The sequence below is a fragment of the Nycticebus coucang genome, chromosome 7 (assembly GCF_027406575.1).
Source record: "Nycticebus coucang isolate mNycCou1 chromosome 7, mNycCou1.pri, whole genome shotgun sequence".
NCBI classification, from domain to species: Eukaryota; Metazoa; Chordata; class Mammalia; order Primates; family Lorisidae; genus Nycticebus; species Nycticebus coucang.
The window spans coordinates 34,174,031-34,192,350 of record NC_069786.1 but is presented as its reverse complement, the minus strand read 5'-3'; the positions used below and the strand labels follow the sequence as shown (position 1 = coordinate 34,192,350).

At 36.6% G+C, this 18,320-nt stretch overlaps 1 protein-coding gene and 1 non-coding gene across 2 annotated transcripts in view; one reads left to right on the top strand and one right to left on the bottom strand.

The window, feature by feature from the left end:
• The window catches only part of LRP1B (LDL receptor related protein 1B), a 2,318,354-nt gene that overhangs the window by 2,189,517 nt on the left and 110,517 nt on the right, over nt 1-18,320 (top strand). Inside the window, exons 80-82 of the mRNA XM_053597274.1 lie at nt 3,242-3,358; nt 12,806-12,979; nt 14,941-15,066. Of these exons, the coding sequence (XP_053453249.1) occupies nt 3,242-3,358; nt 12,806-12,979; nt 14,941-15,066 (417 nt within the window). The remainder of the gene's footprint in view (nt 1-3,241; nt 3,359-12,805; nt 12,980-14,940; nt 15,067-18,320) is intronic.
• Nucleotides 11,364-11,470, bottom strand: LOC128590923 (U6 spliceosomal RNA). Its single transcript, XR_008381385.1, has one exon. It is a non-coding gene; the product is annotated as a U6 spliceosomal RNA (small nuclear RNA).

The window sequence follows — 18,320 nt, the reverse complement described above, 5'->3', positions numbered from 1 at the left end:
GACTTGATCAAACTAAAAAGCTTCTGGACAGCTAAGAACACTGTAAGTAAAGCAAACAAACAGCCCTCAGAATGGGAGAAGATATTTGCAGGGTATATCTCTGAGAAAGGTTTAATAACCAGAATCCACAGAGAACTCAAATGCATCAGCAAGAAAAAAACAAGGGATCCCATCACAGGCTGGGCAAAGGTACTTGAAGAGAAACTTCTCTGAAGAAGACAGGCGCACGGCCTTCAGACATATGAAAAAATGCTCATCATCTTTAATCATCAGAGAAATGCAAATCAAAACTACTTTGAGATACCATCTAACTCCAGTGAGACTAGCCTATATCACAAAATCTCAAGACCAGAGATGTTGGCATGGATGTGGAGAAAAGGGAACACTTCTGCACTTCTGGTAGGAATGCAAATTAATACATTCCTTTTGGAAAGAGATATGGAGAACACTCAGAGATCTAAAAATAGATCTGCCATTCAATCCTGTCATTCCTCTTCTGGGCATATACCCAGAAGACCTAAAATCACAACATAACAAAGATATTTGTACCAGAATGTTTATTGCAGCCCCATTCATAATTGCTAAGTCATGGAAAAAGCCCAAGTGCCCATCGATCCACGAATGGATTAATAAATTGTGGTATATGTACACCATGCAATACTATGCAGCCTTAAAGAAAGATGGAGACTTTACCTCTTTCATGTTTACATGGATGGAGCTGGAACATATTCTTCTTAGTAAAGTATCTCAAGAATGGAAGAAAAAGTATCCAATGTACTCAGCCCTACTATGAAACTAATTTGGGGCTGTCACATGAAAGCTATAATGCAGTTACAACCTCACAATAGGGGGAAGTGGGAAAGGGGGGGTGGGTAGAGGGAGGGGGATCAGTGGGATCATACCTGTGGTGTATCTTACAGGGGTATTTGTGAACCTTGGTAAATGTAGAATGTAAATGTTTTGGCACAGTAACTGAGATAACGCCGGAAAGGCTATGTTAACCATTGTGATAAAAATGTGTCAAATGGTCTATGAAGCGAGTGTATGATGCCCCATGATCATATCAATGTATACAGTTATGATTCTATAAAAAAAGTAAATAAAAAAAAGGAAAGCTCTTCAGCTGCCAAAGGTATTTAATTGCATTGAACTTTCAAAGTATATGATAGTTCATATCTAAAGACAATGTCACAATAATTAATCTCCAGTAGTGAAAATTTATTACAGAACTTATATATCATAGATTTTACTCTTCTATATTGAAAGAAATTTACTTTTTAAGATACTCTATGCATTGAGGATGTTTTGCAAGAAACATCAGGCTGTCACCCTGATGATCTGCACTTGCACAGCTAAGGACACAACAGTTAAAGCAAATAGCATGTTACAAATCTGTCAAAGGGCTAATAACCAGAATCTACAGAAAACTCAAACTAATCAGCAAGAAAAGAGCAAACAATTTCATTTATCATTGGACAAGAGACATGAACAGAACTTTCTCTCAAGAAGACATATGAAAAAGTGCTTATTATTCATAATCATCAGAGAATTCAAATCAAAACCACCTTGAGATATTATCTAACCCCTGTGAGAATAGCCCACATCACAAAGTCCCAAAGCCACAGATGCTAGCATAGGTGTAGAAAGAAGGGAACACTTATACAACACTTATAATTTGGATTGAAAATTAATATACCTTGTTTGGAAAGAAGTATGGAGGGAGAATCCTCAAAGAGCTAAAAGACGACTTTCCATTTAATCTTGCAATCTCATCTCTAGGCATCTGCCCAGAAAGAAAAAATTATTTTACCATAATGACATTCACACTTGAAAGCTTATAGCAGCTCAGTTCACACTCAACAAGATGTGAAAACAACTAAAGTGCCCATCAGTTCACAAATGGATAGATAAATTATGGTGTATGTATAGCATAGAATACTATAAAAAGATGGAGATTTTATATCCTTTGTATTTATCTGGATGTATTTGCAGAACATCTTCCTAGGTAAAGTATAATAAGAATGAAAAAGCAAGTATTCACTATACTTAACACTACTGCAAATCCAGTAGATGAATAACTTACATGCCCACACAAGAGAAAAACACAACTACATTCAAATGGGGGAGCTGTGGGCAGGAGTTTGGTAAGCTGATACCTAACGAGCACAATGTAGGGGTATCTGGCACACCTCCTGGGTCAAAGGCTCACCTACAACTTGGACTTTACCTAACAAACACAAACAGTGTAACCTAATCATTTGTATTCATATATCAATATGAAATTGATATAAAAAGGAAAGAAACTACTCCCTGGACCCCACTCACACTTATGAAATAAAAAAAAAATTTAAATTAAATAAATAGAAAACCATTTTATTGTTATCCACTGACATATACTTATGATGAAAATGCAGACATGTAGTCTCAGAGAATATGAAGTACCACTAGAAGATTTTGCTGTTCATTATTTTCTACTGTAAACATCAATCTTTAATCACATTCAACTTCAGTCTTACACAGGTGCTCAACAATATCGTAAGTCAACAACAAATGGGTGAAAATGTCTTCTTATTAAGTTCATGAGCTTTTTATATTCTGAGAACTATACCTTCATTAAGAGACTCAAAATGCAATTAATTATTCCAAATCATTATAAATAGTGATTAGATAAGTTACCTAAGTAAATAATTCACTCTGGGTAGACAGAATTGAGATATGATGGAAAAGTCCATTAGAGAATGACCATGCTTAAGACCCATACTTATTAGTATGGTTCAAAAGGATAGTTAAAGTAGCTTTTCTTATGTGAAGTAATATTTTTACTATAGTTTATTAATTAAAGTCTGTGTAATCTGATTGCACGTATTTGAGATAAGGATTGTTATTTCAATTTTTGTGATTTCTACAGTACCATGATGTACACTAGGAAACTCATGTGATTCTTAAAGAAAAAGGTTAACCATAATTATACATTAAAATCAAAAACATAATTTTAAATATTTTTCATTAAATCATAAACACATAGATCATGCATACATTAATGCATTTATGGGGTACAATGTGCTGATTTCATATAGAATTAGGAATGCTTACATCACACTGGTTAATATACACCTTATCTCGTTTACTAAATTATTGTGTTAAGACATTTATACTCTATACTAATACATCCAACATGTACCCTTGCATTATGCACCATAGATGTGCTCCCACTGTATTATTTGTGTGTCTTGTTTTGCAGGTCTGGCTGTGGATTATTTTGGTGAGCGCATATACTGGGCTGACTCCGAGCTCTCTGTTATTGGCAGTGTTCTGTATGATGGCTCTGATTTAGTAGTCTCTGTCAGCAGCAAGCAAGGTTTGTGAAGTGCTTTCATTTTTGTTTCTTATTGAGAGTATTAAATAATAGTCCATAAATGTAACTATGAAAGCTTTGCATTCTGGATTTCCTTAAATTCTTTCTCTTTTCAACTTAACAGCTTTTACTATTAATTAAAATTTTCATTCCTACAATAACAAAGAAGCCAGGGCAGAAGAGCTTCGTGATGTAGACAAATATGAGCCATTGCTGCCCAGATTCAGAAAATAATTTCATTCTTTTGCCTCTGCAGCTATTCCATTATGAGCAGGCAACTTTAAGTGGTGAAGATCAGCACCTGTGAACACTAACTTTTATTTCAAATTGGAATGATAGCGAGCAGAAAATGACTTATTATGTGTAGACATCATGGTAATAATTGTTATTACTGAAGCATACGTTTATCTACGTGAAAAGCAGTAAAAGGCAAATTTAACTCTACCATCAGTGACCACAGCAACTACCTGTGCTCTTCTGTTGCTGCACCCCTTTTCTATCCCCGCTCTGCCTGTATCTTTTTTTTTTTTTTTTGCATTAATGGTCTTTATTTTTTTTTTCCTTTAAACATATTGTGATATTTTTTATTTCATTCTAATATGTTCTACTTTGTTTTGTTTTGTTTTTTTTTTTGTTTACTTATGTATTTTTATTAGAGTAAGGTCAACTGTTAAATGCATGCTTCTCAAGTTTACAATTAAAGGAATTTTTTTTTTTATTAAATCTTAACTGTATACATTGATATGATCATGGGGCATCATACACTGGCTTCATAAACCATTTGACACATTTTTATCACAGTGGTTAACATAGCCTTTCTGGCGTTATCTCAGTTACTGTGCCAAAACATTTACATTCTACATTTACCAAGTTTCGCAAATACCCCTGTAAGATGCACCACAGGTGTGATCCCACCCCCCCCTTCCCACTTCCCCCTATTGTTAAGTTGTAGCTGGGTTATAGCTTTCATGTGAGAGTCTCAAATTAGTTTCATAGTAGGGCTGTGTACATTGGGTACTTTTTATTCCATTCTTGGGATACTTTACTAAGAAGAATATGTTCCAGCTCCATCCATGTAAACATGAAAGAGGTAAAGTCTCCATCTTTCTTTAAGGCTGCATAGTATTCCATGGTATACATATACCACAATTTATTAATCCATTCGTGGATTGATGGGCACTTGGGCTTTTTCCATGACTTAGCTATTATGAATTGGGCTGCAATAAACATTCTGGTACAAATAGCTTTGTTATGTTGTGATTTTTGGTCTTCTGGGTATATGCCCAGCAGAGGGATTACAGGATTGAATGGCAGATCTATTTTTAGATCTCTGAGTGTTCTCCATATATCTTTCCAAAAGGAATGTATTAATTTGCATTCCCACCAGCAGTGCAGAAGTGTTCCCTTTTCTCCACATCCACGCCAACATCGCTGGTCTTGAGATTTTGTGATATAGGCTAGTCTCATTGGAGTTAGATGATATCTCAAAGTAGTTTTGATTTGCATTTCTCTGATGATTAAAGATGATGAGCATTTTCTCATATGTCTGAAGGCCTTGCACCTGTCTTCTTCAGAGAAGTTTCTCTTCAAATCCCTTGCCCAGCCTGCGATGGGATCCCTTGTTTTTTCTTGCTGATGCATTTGCGTTCTCTGTGGATTCTGGTTATTAAACCTTTGTCAGAGATATACCCTGCAAATATCTTCTCCCATTCTGAGGGCTGTCTGCTTGCTCTGCTTACTGTGTTCTTAGCTGTGCAGAAGCTTTTTAGTTTGATCAAGTCCCAGTAGTGTATTTTTGAAGCTGCTTCAATTGCCCGGGGGGTTCTCCTCATGAAATACTCACCCAGACCAATTTCTTCAAGGGTTTTCCCTGCATTCTCCTCTAGTATTTTTAGAGTTTCATGTTTTAAGTTTAAATCTTTAATCCAATGAGAGTCTATCTTAGTTAATGGTGAAAGGTGTGGGTCCAATTTCAGTCTTCTGCAGGTTGCCAGCCAGTTCACCCAGCACCATTTGTTAAATAGGGAATCTTTTCCCCACTGAATGTTTTTAATTGGCTTGTCAAAAATCAAATAGTGGTAAGTAGCTGGATTCATCTCTTGGTTCTCTATTCTGTTCCAGATATCTACACTCTGTTTTGGTGCCAATACCATGCTGTTTTGATCACTATCGATTTGTAGTAAAGTCTGAGGTCTGGTAGTGTGATTCCTCCTGTTTTGTTTTTATTTCTGAGTAATGTCTTGGCTATTCGAGGTTTTTTCTGATTCCATATAAAACGAAGTAATGTTTTTTCAAGATCTTTAAAATATGACAGTGGAGCTTTAATAGGGAGTGCATTGAAATTATATATTGCTTTGGGTAGTATGGACATTTTCATAATGTTGATTCTTCCTAGCCATGAGCATGGTATGTTTTTCCATTTGTTAACATTTTCAGCTATTTCTTTTCTTAGAGTTTCATAGTTCTCTTTATAGAGATCTTTCACATCTTTTGTTAGGTAAATTCCCAAATATTTCATCTTCTTTGGCACTACTGTGAATGGGATAGAGTCCTTAACTGCTTTTTCAATTTGACTGTTGTTGGTGTATATAAAGGCTACCGATTTATGAATGTTGATTTTGTAACCTGAGACGCTGCTGTATTCCTTGATCACTTCTAGGAGTTTTGTAGTAGAGTCCTTAGTGTTTTCCAGATACACAATCATATCATCTGCGAAGAGCGAGAGTTTGATCTCTTCTGACCCTATATGGATACGCTTGATTGCCTTTTCTTCCCTAATTGTGGTGGCTAAAAATTCCATTACAATGTTGAAAAGCAATGGAGACAATGGGCAGCCTTGTCTGGTTCCTGATCTGAGTGGAAATGATTCCAATTTAACTCCATTCAATATGATATTGGCTGTGGGTTTGCTGTAGATAGCCTCTATCAGTTTAAGAAAAGTCCCTTCTAGACCAATTTTCTTGAGTGTTCTGATCATGAAGGGATGCTGGATATTATCAAAAGCTTTTTCTGCATCAATTGAGAGAATCATATGGTCTTTGTTTTTTAATTTGTTTATGTGCTGAATTACATTTATACATTTACGTATATTGAACCAGCCTTGACACCCTGGGATAAAACTAACTTGGTCATGATGTATAATTTGTTTGATGTGTTGCTTGATTCTGTTTGTTAGGATCTTGTTGAATATTTTTGCATCTATATTCATTAGTGATATTGGTCTATAATTTTCTTTTCTTGTTGGGTCTTTTCCTGGTTTGGGGATCAGGGTGATGTTTGCTTCATAGAACGTGTTGGGTAGTCTTCCTTCTTTTTCTACATTTTGGAACAGGTTGAGTATTATAGGTACTAATTCCTCTTTAAAGGTTTGGTAGAATTCTGACGTGAAACCATCTGGTCCCGGGCTTTTCTTTTTAGGGAGGTTTTGTATAGTTGATGCTATTTCTGAACTTGATATGGCTCTATTCAACATTTCCACTTGATTCTGGTTAGTCTTGGAAGGTGGCACGCTTCCAAGTATCGGTCTATTTCCTTCAGATTTTCATATTTCTGAGAATAAAGTTTCTTGTAATATTCATTAAGGATTTTTTGGATTTCTGATGAGTCTGTGATTATTTCGTCTTTGTTGTTTCTGATTGATGATATTAGAGATTTTACTCTTTTTTTCCTGATTAGGTTGGCCAGAGGTTTATCTATTTTATTGACCTTTTCAAAAAACCAGCTTTTTATTTATTGATCTGTTGTATTATTCTTTTGTTTTCAATTTCATTTAATTCTGCTCTAATTTTGGTTATTTCTTTTCTTCTACTGGGTTTGGGGTTGGAATGTTCTTCCTTTTCCAGTTGTGTGAGATGTCCCATTAAGTTGTTAACTTCCTCTCTTTCCGTTCTCTTGAGGAAGGCTTGCAGTGCTATAAATTTCCCTCTTAGAACTTCCTTTGCAGTGTCCCAGAGGTTCTGATAGTTTGTGTCTTCATTGTCGTTTTGTTCCAAAAAATTGGTGATTTCTTTCTTCATCTCATCTCTGACCCAGCTATCATTCAGCATAAGGTTATTTAACTTCCATGTTTTTGTATGGGTATGCAGATTCCTGTTGTTACTCAATTCAAGTTTTATTCCATGATGGTCCGAGAAGATGCATGGAATAATTTCTATTCCTTTAAATTTACTGAGGTTAGACTTGTGACCTAAAATGTGGTCAATTTTGGAGTAAGTTCCGTGGGCTGATGAGAAGAATGTGTATTCAGTTTTGTTGGGATGAAATGTTCTGTAGATGTCTGCTAAATCTAAATATTGGATGGTTAGGTTTAAATCTAAGATTTCTTTGCTCAGTTTCTTTCTGGAGGATCGATCCAACACTGCCAAGGGAGTGTTGAAATCTCCGACGATTATGGAGCTTATGGAAATCAAGTTGCTCATGTCTGTTAGAGTTTCTCTTATAAATTGAGGTGCATTCTGTTTGGGTGCATAGATATTAATAATTGAAATCTCATCATATTGAGTATTACCCTTAACAAATATGAAGTGACCATTCTTGTCCTTCCTTACTTTTGATGGTTTAAAGCCTACTATATCTGCAAATAAAATTGCAACACCTGCTTTTTTCTGATTACCATTTGCCTGAAATATGGATGACCATCCTTTCACCCTGAGTCTGTATTTGTCTTTTAAGTTGAGATGTGACTCTTGTATGCAACAAATATCTGGCTTGAGTTTTTGTATGCAGTCAGCTAACCTATGTCTCTTTAGAGGACAGTTTAAGCCATTCACATTGATGGAGAGTATTGATAAGTCTGGTGGAATTTTGGATATCGAGTTTTTCAAAGGTCCAGTGGACATTTTTAATCCTTTTGCCAGTGTGGAAGTTGGAGTTTGATCCGAAGTTTCTGAGTGAGTTTACTTTTGTGGTATAGGATTGGGTTGGTCATTGTGGAGGATAGGTCTGAGAACATCCTGAAGAGCTGGTTTACTTATGGCAAATTTTTTCAACATATGAATGTCATTGAAGTATTTAATTTCTCCATCATAGATGAAACTCAGTTTAGCTGGATACAAGATCCTAGGTTGAAAGTTTTTTTGCTTTAGGAGATTAAAAGTTGATGACGAGCCTCTTCTGGCTTGAAAAGTTTCAGCAGAGAGATCTGCAGTTATTCTAATATTCTTACCTTTGTACGTTATAGTTTTCTTTCGCCGGGCTGCTTTGAGAATCTTCTCTTTCATGTTAACTTTAGTGAAGCTAATTATGATATGTCTGGGGGATGAAACTGTCTGCTATCAGAATTTCAGATTCTTTAGGCATGTCTGGAAAATTTTCTTTCATAATTTCATGCAGAAGGGCCTCTGTGCCCTTGGAGGCGACTTCATCCTCCTCAGAAATTCCTATAATCCTTATGTTGCTTTTTTTCGAATTATCTGAGAGTTTTCTGAGTGAGTGATCCGTTTTTGCTCTCCATTTCTCTTCCTCTTTGAGAGATTGGGAGCGTTCGAAGACTTTATCTTCAATGTCAGAAATCCTTTCTTCTGCTTGCTCCATTCTGTTACTGAGGGATTCTACTGTATTTTTCATATCTTTGAGGGCTGTAAGTTCTTGCTTCAGTGTGTCTAAGTCTTTGGTGGTTTTGTCTTTAAATTCGTTAAATTCTTGAGACAATTTTTGAATTTCTCCTCGAATTCCTAATTCCATTTTATTAATCTTGTCTGCAATCCAAATTCTGAATTCGATTTCTGACATTTCAGCCAGTTGTTTATGAATGGGATCTTCAATCATATCTGCCGTATCCTTTCTTGGGGGGGTTGATCTATTCTGGTTATTCATGTTACCAGAGTTTTTCCGCTGATTCTGCCCCATGGTTATTTTACTCCCTTTGGTTTTTCCCCTGGGGTTTTATCGAGGGCCCGTACAGTGTTGTGGCTTGAGAAGCTGGGGCCCTGTCTGGTGTGGTGGAGTAAAGTGGTTCTGTCTTGCTTTCAGCTGGTTTCTGTTCAATCCTATTGCAACTTCTACTCTGTCTTGAAGTCTCAGCTGTGTGGAAAAATCAGCAATTAAGTCACCCCGCCTGCCCACCTCTGGCCCCAGTTGGAAAAGGAGAATCAAACCTTCCTACAATCGCACACCCAGGGCACCGCCTGAAAAGTCCTCAGTCTATTAGCCCAGTTCAAAAGGTCCAAATCCGCTGTCTCAATCAGCACTTGTCTCGGGTGGGAGAGTTCAAGAGGTCTCTGGGAACTGGATCACAGGGGCCTGGTGACTCCTCTGACACGGCTCACCCCAGTGCAGCGTGGAGTCAGGAGGAGCCACCCAGCAAACAGAGCAGTCTAGGAAGGTTGACGTCTCCTTCCCCACTTTGCCCCTCCGTTGGACCCAGTCACTGGTATCTCTGCAGATGGCTAACCCAGTTGCCTGCAGTGAACAGACACTCCAGGGGTTTGTACCTGCCTGAATCGCAAGGAAGTCTGCCAGGCCCCCTCAGACTGCCGCTATCTAGCAGGAGGAGATGGGGCCTGACATCTTTGAGTGTTTGATGCAGGTGATGGGAAGGAGGTGTTCACTCAGGCTTAGCCCCGTCCCTGATGGATGCTGCGAACAGAACAGAACAGAACAGAACAGAACAGACAACTTTGCGGGGTTCTGTCTCTGTTCCTGTCGAAATCGCCTACAGAAGATGGGCTGTTTTGAGTTCAAATGTCTTTGCTGCTGGAGATTTGCGTTCGAACACCTCTCTGGGTCGGCCCCGCCCTGGAAGTTTCCCGGGTTTGTGAGCCGTGTCAGGAAATCCCCCACTCAGCTCACCGGTGGCCTCCTCTGGTTGCCCAGGGAGACAGGGGGTGTGGCCTCAGAATATCCAGAAGTGAGCGTTCTGCCGTTAAAGAAAAAACGGCTGTTGATCTACCTCCAGGGAACTGCTGCTCTGGTGTGGGCACTCAGGCGACCCTTTTCTCCTCTGTCCCGTGCCCCAGAGTCAGCACTGAGCGGCGCAGTTTGTGCTGGGTCCACATCCCTCAAGAGATCCCCCAAGAATCAGAACTGTTGGCGGATCGGCCTCCAGACCCCGATTGGGAGTGGGGGGGGGAAGCTAGAGTTTCATTCAGTTTTACGCAACACTACGGCCTGGGGAGGGCTCCTGCACTGCACCGCAGGGAAGTGCCGCCAAGGCTTGATTTCCCCTCAGCAGAGTGCCCTCTCCTTGCTCACGTGTCCCAGAGTTGGCGCTGACCTGACGCAGCTCAGGCACTGTGCACTCTCCTCGAGAAATCACCCAAGGATCCGAACTCCGGGGGGATAGGCCCTCAGACCCCGAGTGAGAGTAGGGGCTCTCAGCTCTCAGCGGAGAAGCTAGAGTCTTATTCAGTCTTGTGCCCCGTAATGTTGCCCGGGGAGGGTTGGTGCACTGCACCGCAGGGAAGTGCCGCCGAGGCGTGACTCCCCTTCAGCCCGGTGCCCTCTCCTCACTCGCACGCCTCAGAGTCAATGCTGACCAGTCGCAACTCGGGGACTGTCCACTCCCCTTGAGAAATCACCCAAGGATCCGAATTCCTGGGGGACAGGCCTCCAGACCTCAGTGGGCGGGAGGGGAGCGCCGGGGATTCAGGGTTGCTGGCAAAGGATTCCCAAAGTTTTATTCAGCCCTATGTCCGGCAGGAGAACGCCACGGCACCCCAGTAGGGGAGGTAGGTCCAGTTTTTAGAAGGTCTCTCCCTGGAGTGTAGTGGGAGGGCCTTTAATTTCTGCCCACTTGTTCAATTGTGGGGCTCTTGAGCCGGTCTCATGGGGGAGGGGGACTCCCGTCCGCCTGGTGGTGGATTTTGTACCTTTTGTTTGCGTCCTTGTGATCACAGCTTGCCTCAGTGGTGTTGATGTACGTTCTTCAACCCTTCTCTCTTGGTGAGGCTCAAGTCCACCAGGACACCTACTAAATTCCTGTCCCTTAACTCTCCTTCTGGACGGGAGCCTCTGTTGAAAGCTGGCTTCAGTCCGCCATCTTGTCTCCCCTCTCGCATTAATGGTCTTTAAAAATATGGAACGCTTCACGAATTTGCGTGTCATCCTTGTGCAGGGGTCATGCTAATCTTCTCTGTATGGTTCCAATTTTAGTATATGTGCTGCCGAAGCAAGCACTATTTTTTTTTTTTTTTTAGAGACAGAGTCTCACTTTGTCACCCTCAGTAGAGTTCTGTGGCGTCACAGAACCTCCAGCTCTTGGGCTTAGGCAATTCTCCTGCCTCAGCCTCCCGAGTAGCTGGGATTTGTATCTTATTTTTTACTCTCTCATTTTCCAGTTTCCTATAGTGCCTCTCACTTTCCTTTTGGTGAGTGCATATACTGGGCTGACTCCGCATATACTAAGTTGTCTCAGTTCTTTCTGCTGAATCTAATTTATTCCCCTTATGTTTCATTTTCCTTGCCCTCTTCCAAGTCCTTTCCACAAATGTCTTTACCACAAATTATTCATAATATGCTCTTTGTGTTTTTATATTTGCATCTTGTATTTATTGGATGTATATTTGCTTCCTGTTTTTTAACATAAACAGGGAAGTTGAAAGAAAAATAATTTAATTTAATTTTTATGGTGCCTTTGCCTAATGTGTGTGCTTTTTGAATGAATAACCCCAGATGGAAAAGAAGGCCAAATTCCTGCAGTTGATTATAATAAAGCTAATCTATTTCAACTTAAATGTACTTTTTACTTTCATGAAACACTGGAGAAAAACATCAATATAAAAGGAATTTTATATTTTACAATGTCTAATTAGTAAAAAAAAGTTGTCATTTTACTTCTTACAAATTTCAGTTACAAAAGTTAGAACAATTGTTCTTTTGATAAAATCTCTTAAAATTATAGTTATAAAATGTGAAGAATGATGATTAGTATTATTTTTCATCAAAGTACTCATACGAATGATAGTCAGTGCCAGTTTATTTTCATTATCCCATTTCTAAAACTGACAGTGATAATGTCAAATATTATTTTTGCATTTTACTCTAAAATCAACTCATGATTATTTAATAAATCTGTCATTCATGAGATCTATTTTGATCACTGATTTCAACCAGAACATAAATTGAGTTTTGTGAACTGCTTGTTTTTGTGTTAAAGGTAAGATTTGTCTTTTCAGAGGGTTTTCTTCTGCTTGTTACTCCTATAGCAAAGAAGATTACTATACAAATATTAACCCCCAGCAGATGCTTTGCGATGGTGAAGATGATTAAAGTAATGATGGAAATGATTTTGTTTTATGTTCTGAGTGACATGTATAATAATTTGCATATGCCTACTGCCAAGAAATGACTTCTGACAACTTCACAGCTAATACCAAAAATATTCCAATTCTTAACGTTTATTTTTAAAAAGTATTATTCTGATTTTCTCTATGATCTTGGACAAGTTTAGTTAATTTGAAGTCTGAGTATATACATTATAACTTTAATAACCCCACCTTTTAAAAATTCTAGGTTTGTTACACCCACATAGGATTGATATTTTTGAAGATTATATATATGGAGCAGGACCTAAAAATGGTGTATTTCGAGCGCAAAAATTTGGCCATGGTTCAGTAGAGTACCTATCATTAGATGTTGATAAAACAAAAGGTGTTTTAATATCTCATCGTTATAAACAACTAGACTGTAAGTATAGTATTTTATGCAATCATCTGTATTTGGTGAAATTTTTTATACCTCTCAACAGAATATATTTTTAACTATCTATTTGATTTCTTAATCCCAGTAAGTAACATTTATTTACATTACTAGACTTTTCAAATTATCAAAGTAATAGACAATACAAAAGTGTCCATTTATGACATAATGTTACTAAAATTTTCAGTATTTGGCTTTGTTTTCTTCTAATTTAACTTAATTGTGTTATACATAATTGGCCATTCTGTTTTTCTAAAAAAAATTGGGGAGACAGAGTATAACTTTGTCTCCCTCAGTAGAGTGTCGTGGTATCATAGCTCACACCAACCCCAAACTCTTGCAGTCCTCTTGCCTCAGCTTCCTGCATAGCTGGACTACAGGTGCCCACCACTACCCCCAGCTATTTTTAGAGACAGGGTCTCACTCTTCCTCAGACTGGTCTCGAATTCCTGAGCCTCAGACTCCCAAAGTGCTGGGATTATAGGCATGAGCCACCATGGCCGTCTGTTTTTCTAAAATTCTTAGTAAAACTTGGTGTGTCTATAGATGAACTATGCAATGAAGGGAATTCACTGGTAGCCATTCTGATTCTTCTTACTGATAAACAAGTAACTATCATAGCATTATCATCATTCTGTCCTTTAGGAGAACTCTTCTAAGAGTTTTATGTTTTTATGTTTTTTCTGATGCATTGTTTATGACATGGTATTGTTATTCTTCCTCATAGAAAAAGTGGATTGAGGTAATTATCTTGAGAAATATGTTTCAAACACAACCATCAAAAACAAAGAGGAACAAAGTGAAAAAAATAATTTGGCCGAAATTCTAATAATCTGTCTTTATCAGTTCACTTTTCAAGAATCTGCTTATGATTTATTTATAATTTTTTATTACAAATAAAAAGAGATTTTATCCTATTTGATGCAATTATCTAGGAAGATAACAGTTAATATTTATTCAAATCAGTTTTGGAAACATTAAAACAAAATGTAATTTTCTCAAAACTAATAGAAATTCTATCTAAAATTTTGCCCTTCTTTACCAATGATCTCACATATAAGATTCCAAGGTTAATATGAGGATGCTTCCTCTCTTAGTACTGTTTTATTAATATTCATAGTTGAATATTACAACATTCACAATAAAGTAAATAAATAAAACCCTGCCTTACATATAATAGATGTTTAAGTAGTGGTTCTCAGAAAGAAAGCCATTTTCATAGTCATCAGTTCAAATATCTAGGTGCTGTTCCTTTTTCTCTCTAGTGAAATAATCTCTAAGAAAGGGCAAGGATCAGCTATACTGAAAATCATCATAGATATTTAACAAAAATAAGTATGGCACACATTTACACACGCACACAAACTCCTGCCTGATGGATAGGAAACCAGTTTAAACTTGATTTTTAGGGGGGGGAAACCTAATTTCTTTAATTTGTGCTTTGAACTAGCAACTACAAATGGATTTTAAGACTGTGTAATATCTATCCAATCAGCATGCTTTTCACTAGAGGGAAGTTGTTTCTATCTGTTTGAACAGTACTATGAATTTCTGAGAGAGAGATCCCTGAAGACTTCAGTAGGCTTTACTTTTAAACAGAGCACCAAACTGTACTTTGGATTGTAACAAGTTTTTTGTTTTGTTTTTTTTTTTTTTTGCCAATAAATTAGTAATCTCAAGAAAGAATAACAAAAGTATAGATTAGAATAATTTCTTCTCTTTTTATTTTAGGACAAACTTCCCATTAATGATGGGAGTTGTATAGCAATTTCTTTTCACCTATAGAAGAGAACATTAACAATGAAATGAGATACTTCCACTAGAAATTGGATGTGATTTCTTTTCAACATTGCTAATTAATCATTTCACTTTACTGGTTTTGTGTTTCTGAAACCTATTGTATCCATACTCATGCATTTCTTTGTTTTCCTTTCTTTTGTTTTAATCAGTACCCAATCCATGCTTGGATTTAGTATGTGAATTCCTTTGTTTGCTGAATCCTTCGGGGGCCACCTGTGTGTGCCCAGAAGGAAAATATTTGATTAATGGCACCTGCAATGACAACAGCCTATTAGGTAGGTATATTTCATTATCTACATATAATGAATTAATCTTCATGGGAAATTTTTACAACTATTGGAACAATGGAATTACCGCTCCATCATCAGTTGAGCTGCCTTGGAAACAATGGTTCTTGAATGCCTGTATAAACTATTTTTCTTTTTAGAGAAGATTTCTGATTAATTCATTCTGCACTTGTTCACAAAGCAGCACTGAAAGCTTAGACACACTTAACAACAGATCAAAAATTATGACGTCCCTCACAGAATGAAATGACATTTTTATATAGCTCATATATTAGAGAAGACAGTATTTTTAAGAATGCTCTTCTGCTGTGGTTTTAAACCGAACCCAGAAATCCATTTATTCATTCAACACATTTATATTGAATATCTCCTGTGTGACAAACACTAAGTTAGAAATTGAGAATTTGTTTAGAAGCCATTTCAGTTTTTTCTGTGTAAAATTCGATTTAAAAAATGCTACTACTACTAATAATAATCAATGTTTTGAGTGCTTATGAGCAAGGCATAGCACTAAGGATAGCACTAAGGATTTAAAAACTAAGGATAGATTTAGAAACAAAGCTGGTAAGATTTCTTTATTCACGTACTTTATATTTTAGAAACTAGAGGCTGAAACATTATTTCAGATGCTAAGTATTATAGAACAAAATGTCAAAATTAAAAGTAAATACAAAGGTGTGATAGAAAAAAGAAAGAAGAGATGTCTCTTGGATATCTAGAATATGAGAATAATCTTCCTCTTATTTAAGACATTAACCCTAATGTGAGAAAATGTTATTACAAAAGAAAAAAAAATCCACCTTTCCTAAATTTTATGTTACAAACATAAAATTATTATTATTATTATTTCAATGTCCTCCTCCTTCATTCTCATTTACTGTAAATGCAATCTGTCTTACAGACCTTGTTTAAAGGTCGTGTTTTATAGGAAATTCTAACTGAACCTCCTAACTATAGGATAATAGTTAAACAATCCTAACTATAGGATACTAGTTAAACAATAATCGTAACTATAACTTTATTAGGACTTATAGAATTGAGTTAGAAATGTTTGGGTAAATTATAAAAAAGTTTATTTCTTGAGAGTCTCAATTATTTGCTGGAGAGTCACACTTGTATTTGCATAAGTGTCTCCAATTTAATATGCCAAAGCTAAATCACCCCTTCATTTCCTATTGCCTTGTGTTCTCACTTAGTCATCCTGGTCAGAAACCAAAGAATCATCCCTAATTTTCCCTCTTTTTCCTTATGCAACTATGATGTGACACGTGTATTCACTCTACAATTACTTTGAAAATACATTCACATTTATCTGTCCCACATTACTGTATTTTAAGTTACCACCTTACCTTGCCTGGATAATTTATGCCAAGTCTAGTAATCTCCCTGCTTTCAGTTTAACCCCTGACAGTACATTCATTGCCAAACTTAGACCCTTCAAAGGCGACCCTTTCGGGGTGAACTCTAAAATCTGAGGATCTTCTCTTCTCTGCTTATCTCTTCAAACATGCTTACATCTTGTAATTCCTTCTTTCACACTTTCAAATCTAGGTCCAGTCACAGTGACTTTCATTCGTTCCTTCAGTGCTCACTGTTTGGCCTTCATAGATATTATTCCACTTGGCCTTCATAGATATTATTCCACTTGAGCTCTATCCTCCATAAAGCTTATGGGCACTCAGTAGATATCATGCTAAAGAAGACTGATCCTTGGTTATTTACCAAACAAGTGTCTCAATTGCCTGTTGAAATTTAGCAATTCACCTTGTAGAGCCAACTCTCAATTCTGTTTGTCTTTCTACTAGTCTACATATGGTAGATATGTCTATGTGTGTATGGTATACACTTGCACACTTAATACTTTCAAAGTTTTAAAATGTCACTCTCTTTTCAAATTTCTTGTTTAATATTCACAACACATCTGAGATAAATTGCACATTTGTCAGTAAGGCCAAGTTAAAATGAAGTAACTGAGAGTCAGGTTAACTTATATGCCTAAAAGTGGCACAACTAGGACCTAAACACAGGTCTCATTACACCACTGTATTTTTTAAAATATTGTATGTATGTTACCTTATGAGATAAATCTTCATATTATAAATACAAATTTTAGTAATGCCAACCTGGAGCCTACCCACAGAGCAAAGTATTAGAAACAGCAAGTCTTGTGACAGATTTATTTAAAAACAGCAAATCTCAAATTGTATGGCACTTGCAACAGATTTCTTTTCATGACAGTGGATATGACACTTGAGTCACTGTGTCATTTGTAGTCACTGAGGTACTTTAATATGCTCTTGTGATCACTGCAATATACAGTTAAGCTTCTGCCATTATGGATCAATGTGTCTTGAATAAGAAATAATAGGCTGTTTTGATTTTGCCTAATTTTACCATAAAACAGGCATGGCTTTTATAGAGAGAATATTCTAAAATAGGATGCCTGTTACAATATTCTCAATCATTTTTGTTCTATCAGATATGTGTCCTGGTCAAAAAGAAGCAGTATTTCTCATCAAGCAAGGACATGTCAACACACATGCAAAATACATGGAAAATGATTCCAATCAATCTTCATCATGTTATCATATTTACCATATTGTTTAAAATAATTTTACTACCCCAAAGAATGCCATCCAAAATGTCATTAAGTACATATGACCTTTTTAATGTACAGAATCATTAGGACAAATATTATATATGGGAACATTTCTGACATGGTTTATTACTGTGTTACCAGATTTAAATGACATTTAGTTTGGAACAGTCATGTATGGCTAATAGGACTAATGTCAAATAATATTTTTGCATGTAAACATTTTTCTATATTATAAAAACATATATGTGTGCACTATACATTTTAGGACATAATTGTGTGTGTGTATATATATGCTATAAATTTATCTTACATATTTACCATTTGATTTAATATCAACTACTCTTAAAAATAATAGGATATCCTTGACTATTGTCATAGAGACAGTTGGTTGGAAAACATATTACTTTTAGAAAGTTTCACTTAGATGTAGTATTTAATATTTAGCAAACTTAAGAAATTGTTAATAATGCTTTAAATTTAAAGAAAAATACAAGTTAATATTTCTGTTCACCCTTCAACAATTGAAATCTATTTATATGTTTTCAGATAGTATTTTTTTTTTCAATTTTTGTATTTAGGAGTAGTTATTTTGTGATGAAAATAAGATCTTAGTATTTAAATATTTTTATTTATTTGATTATTC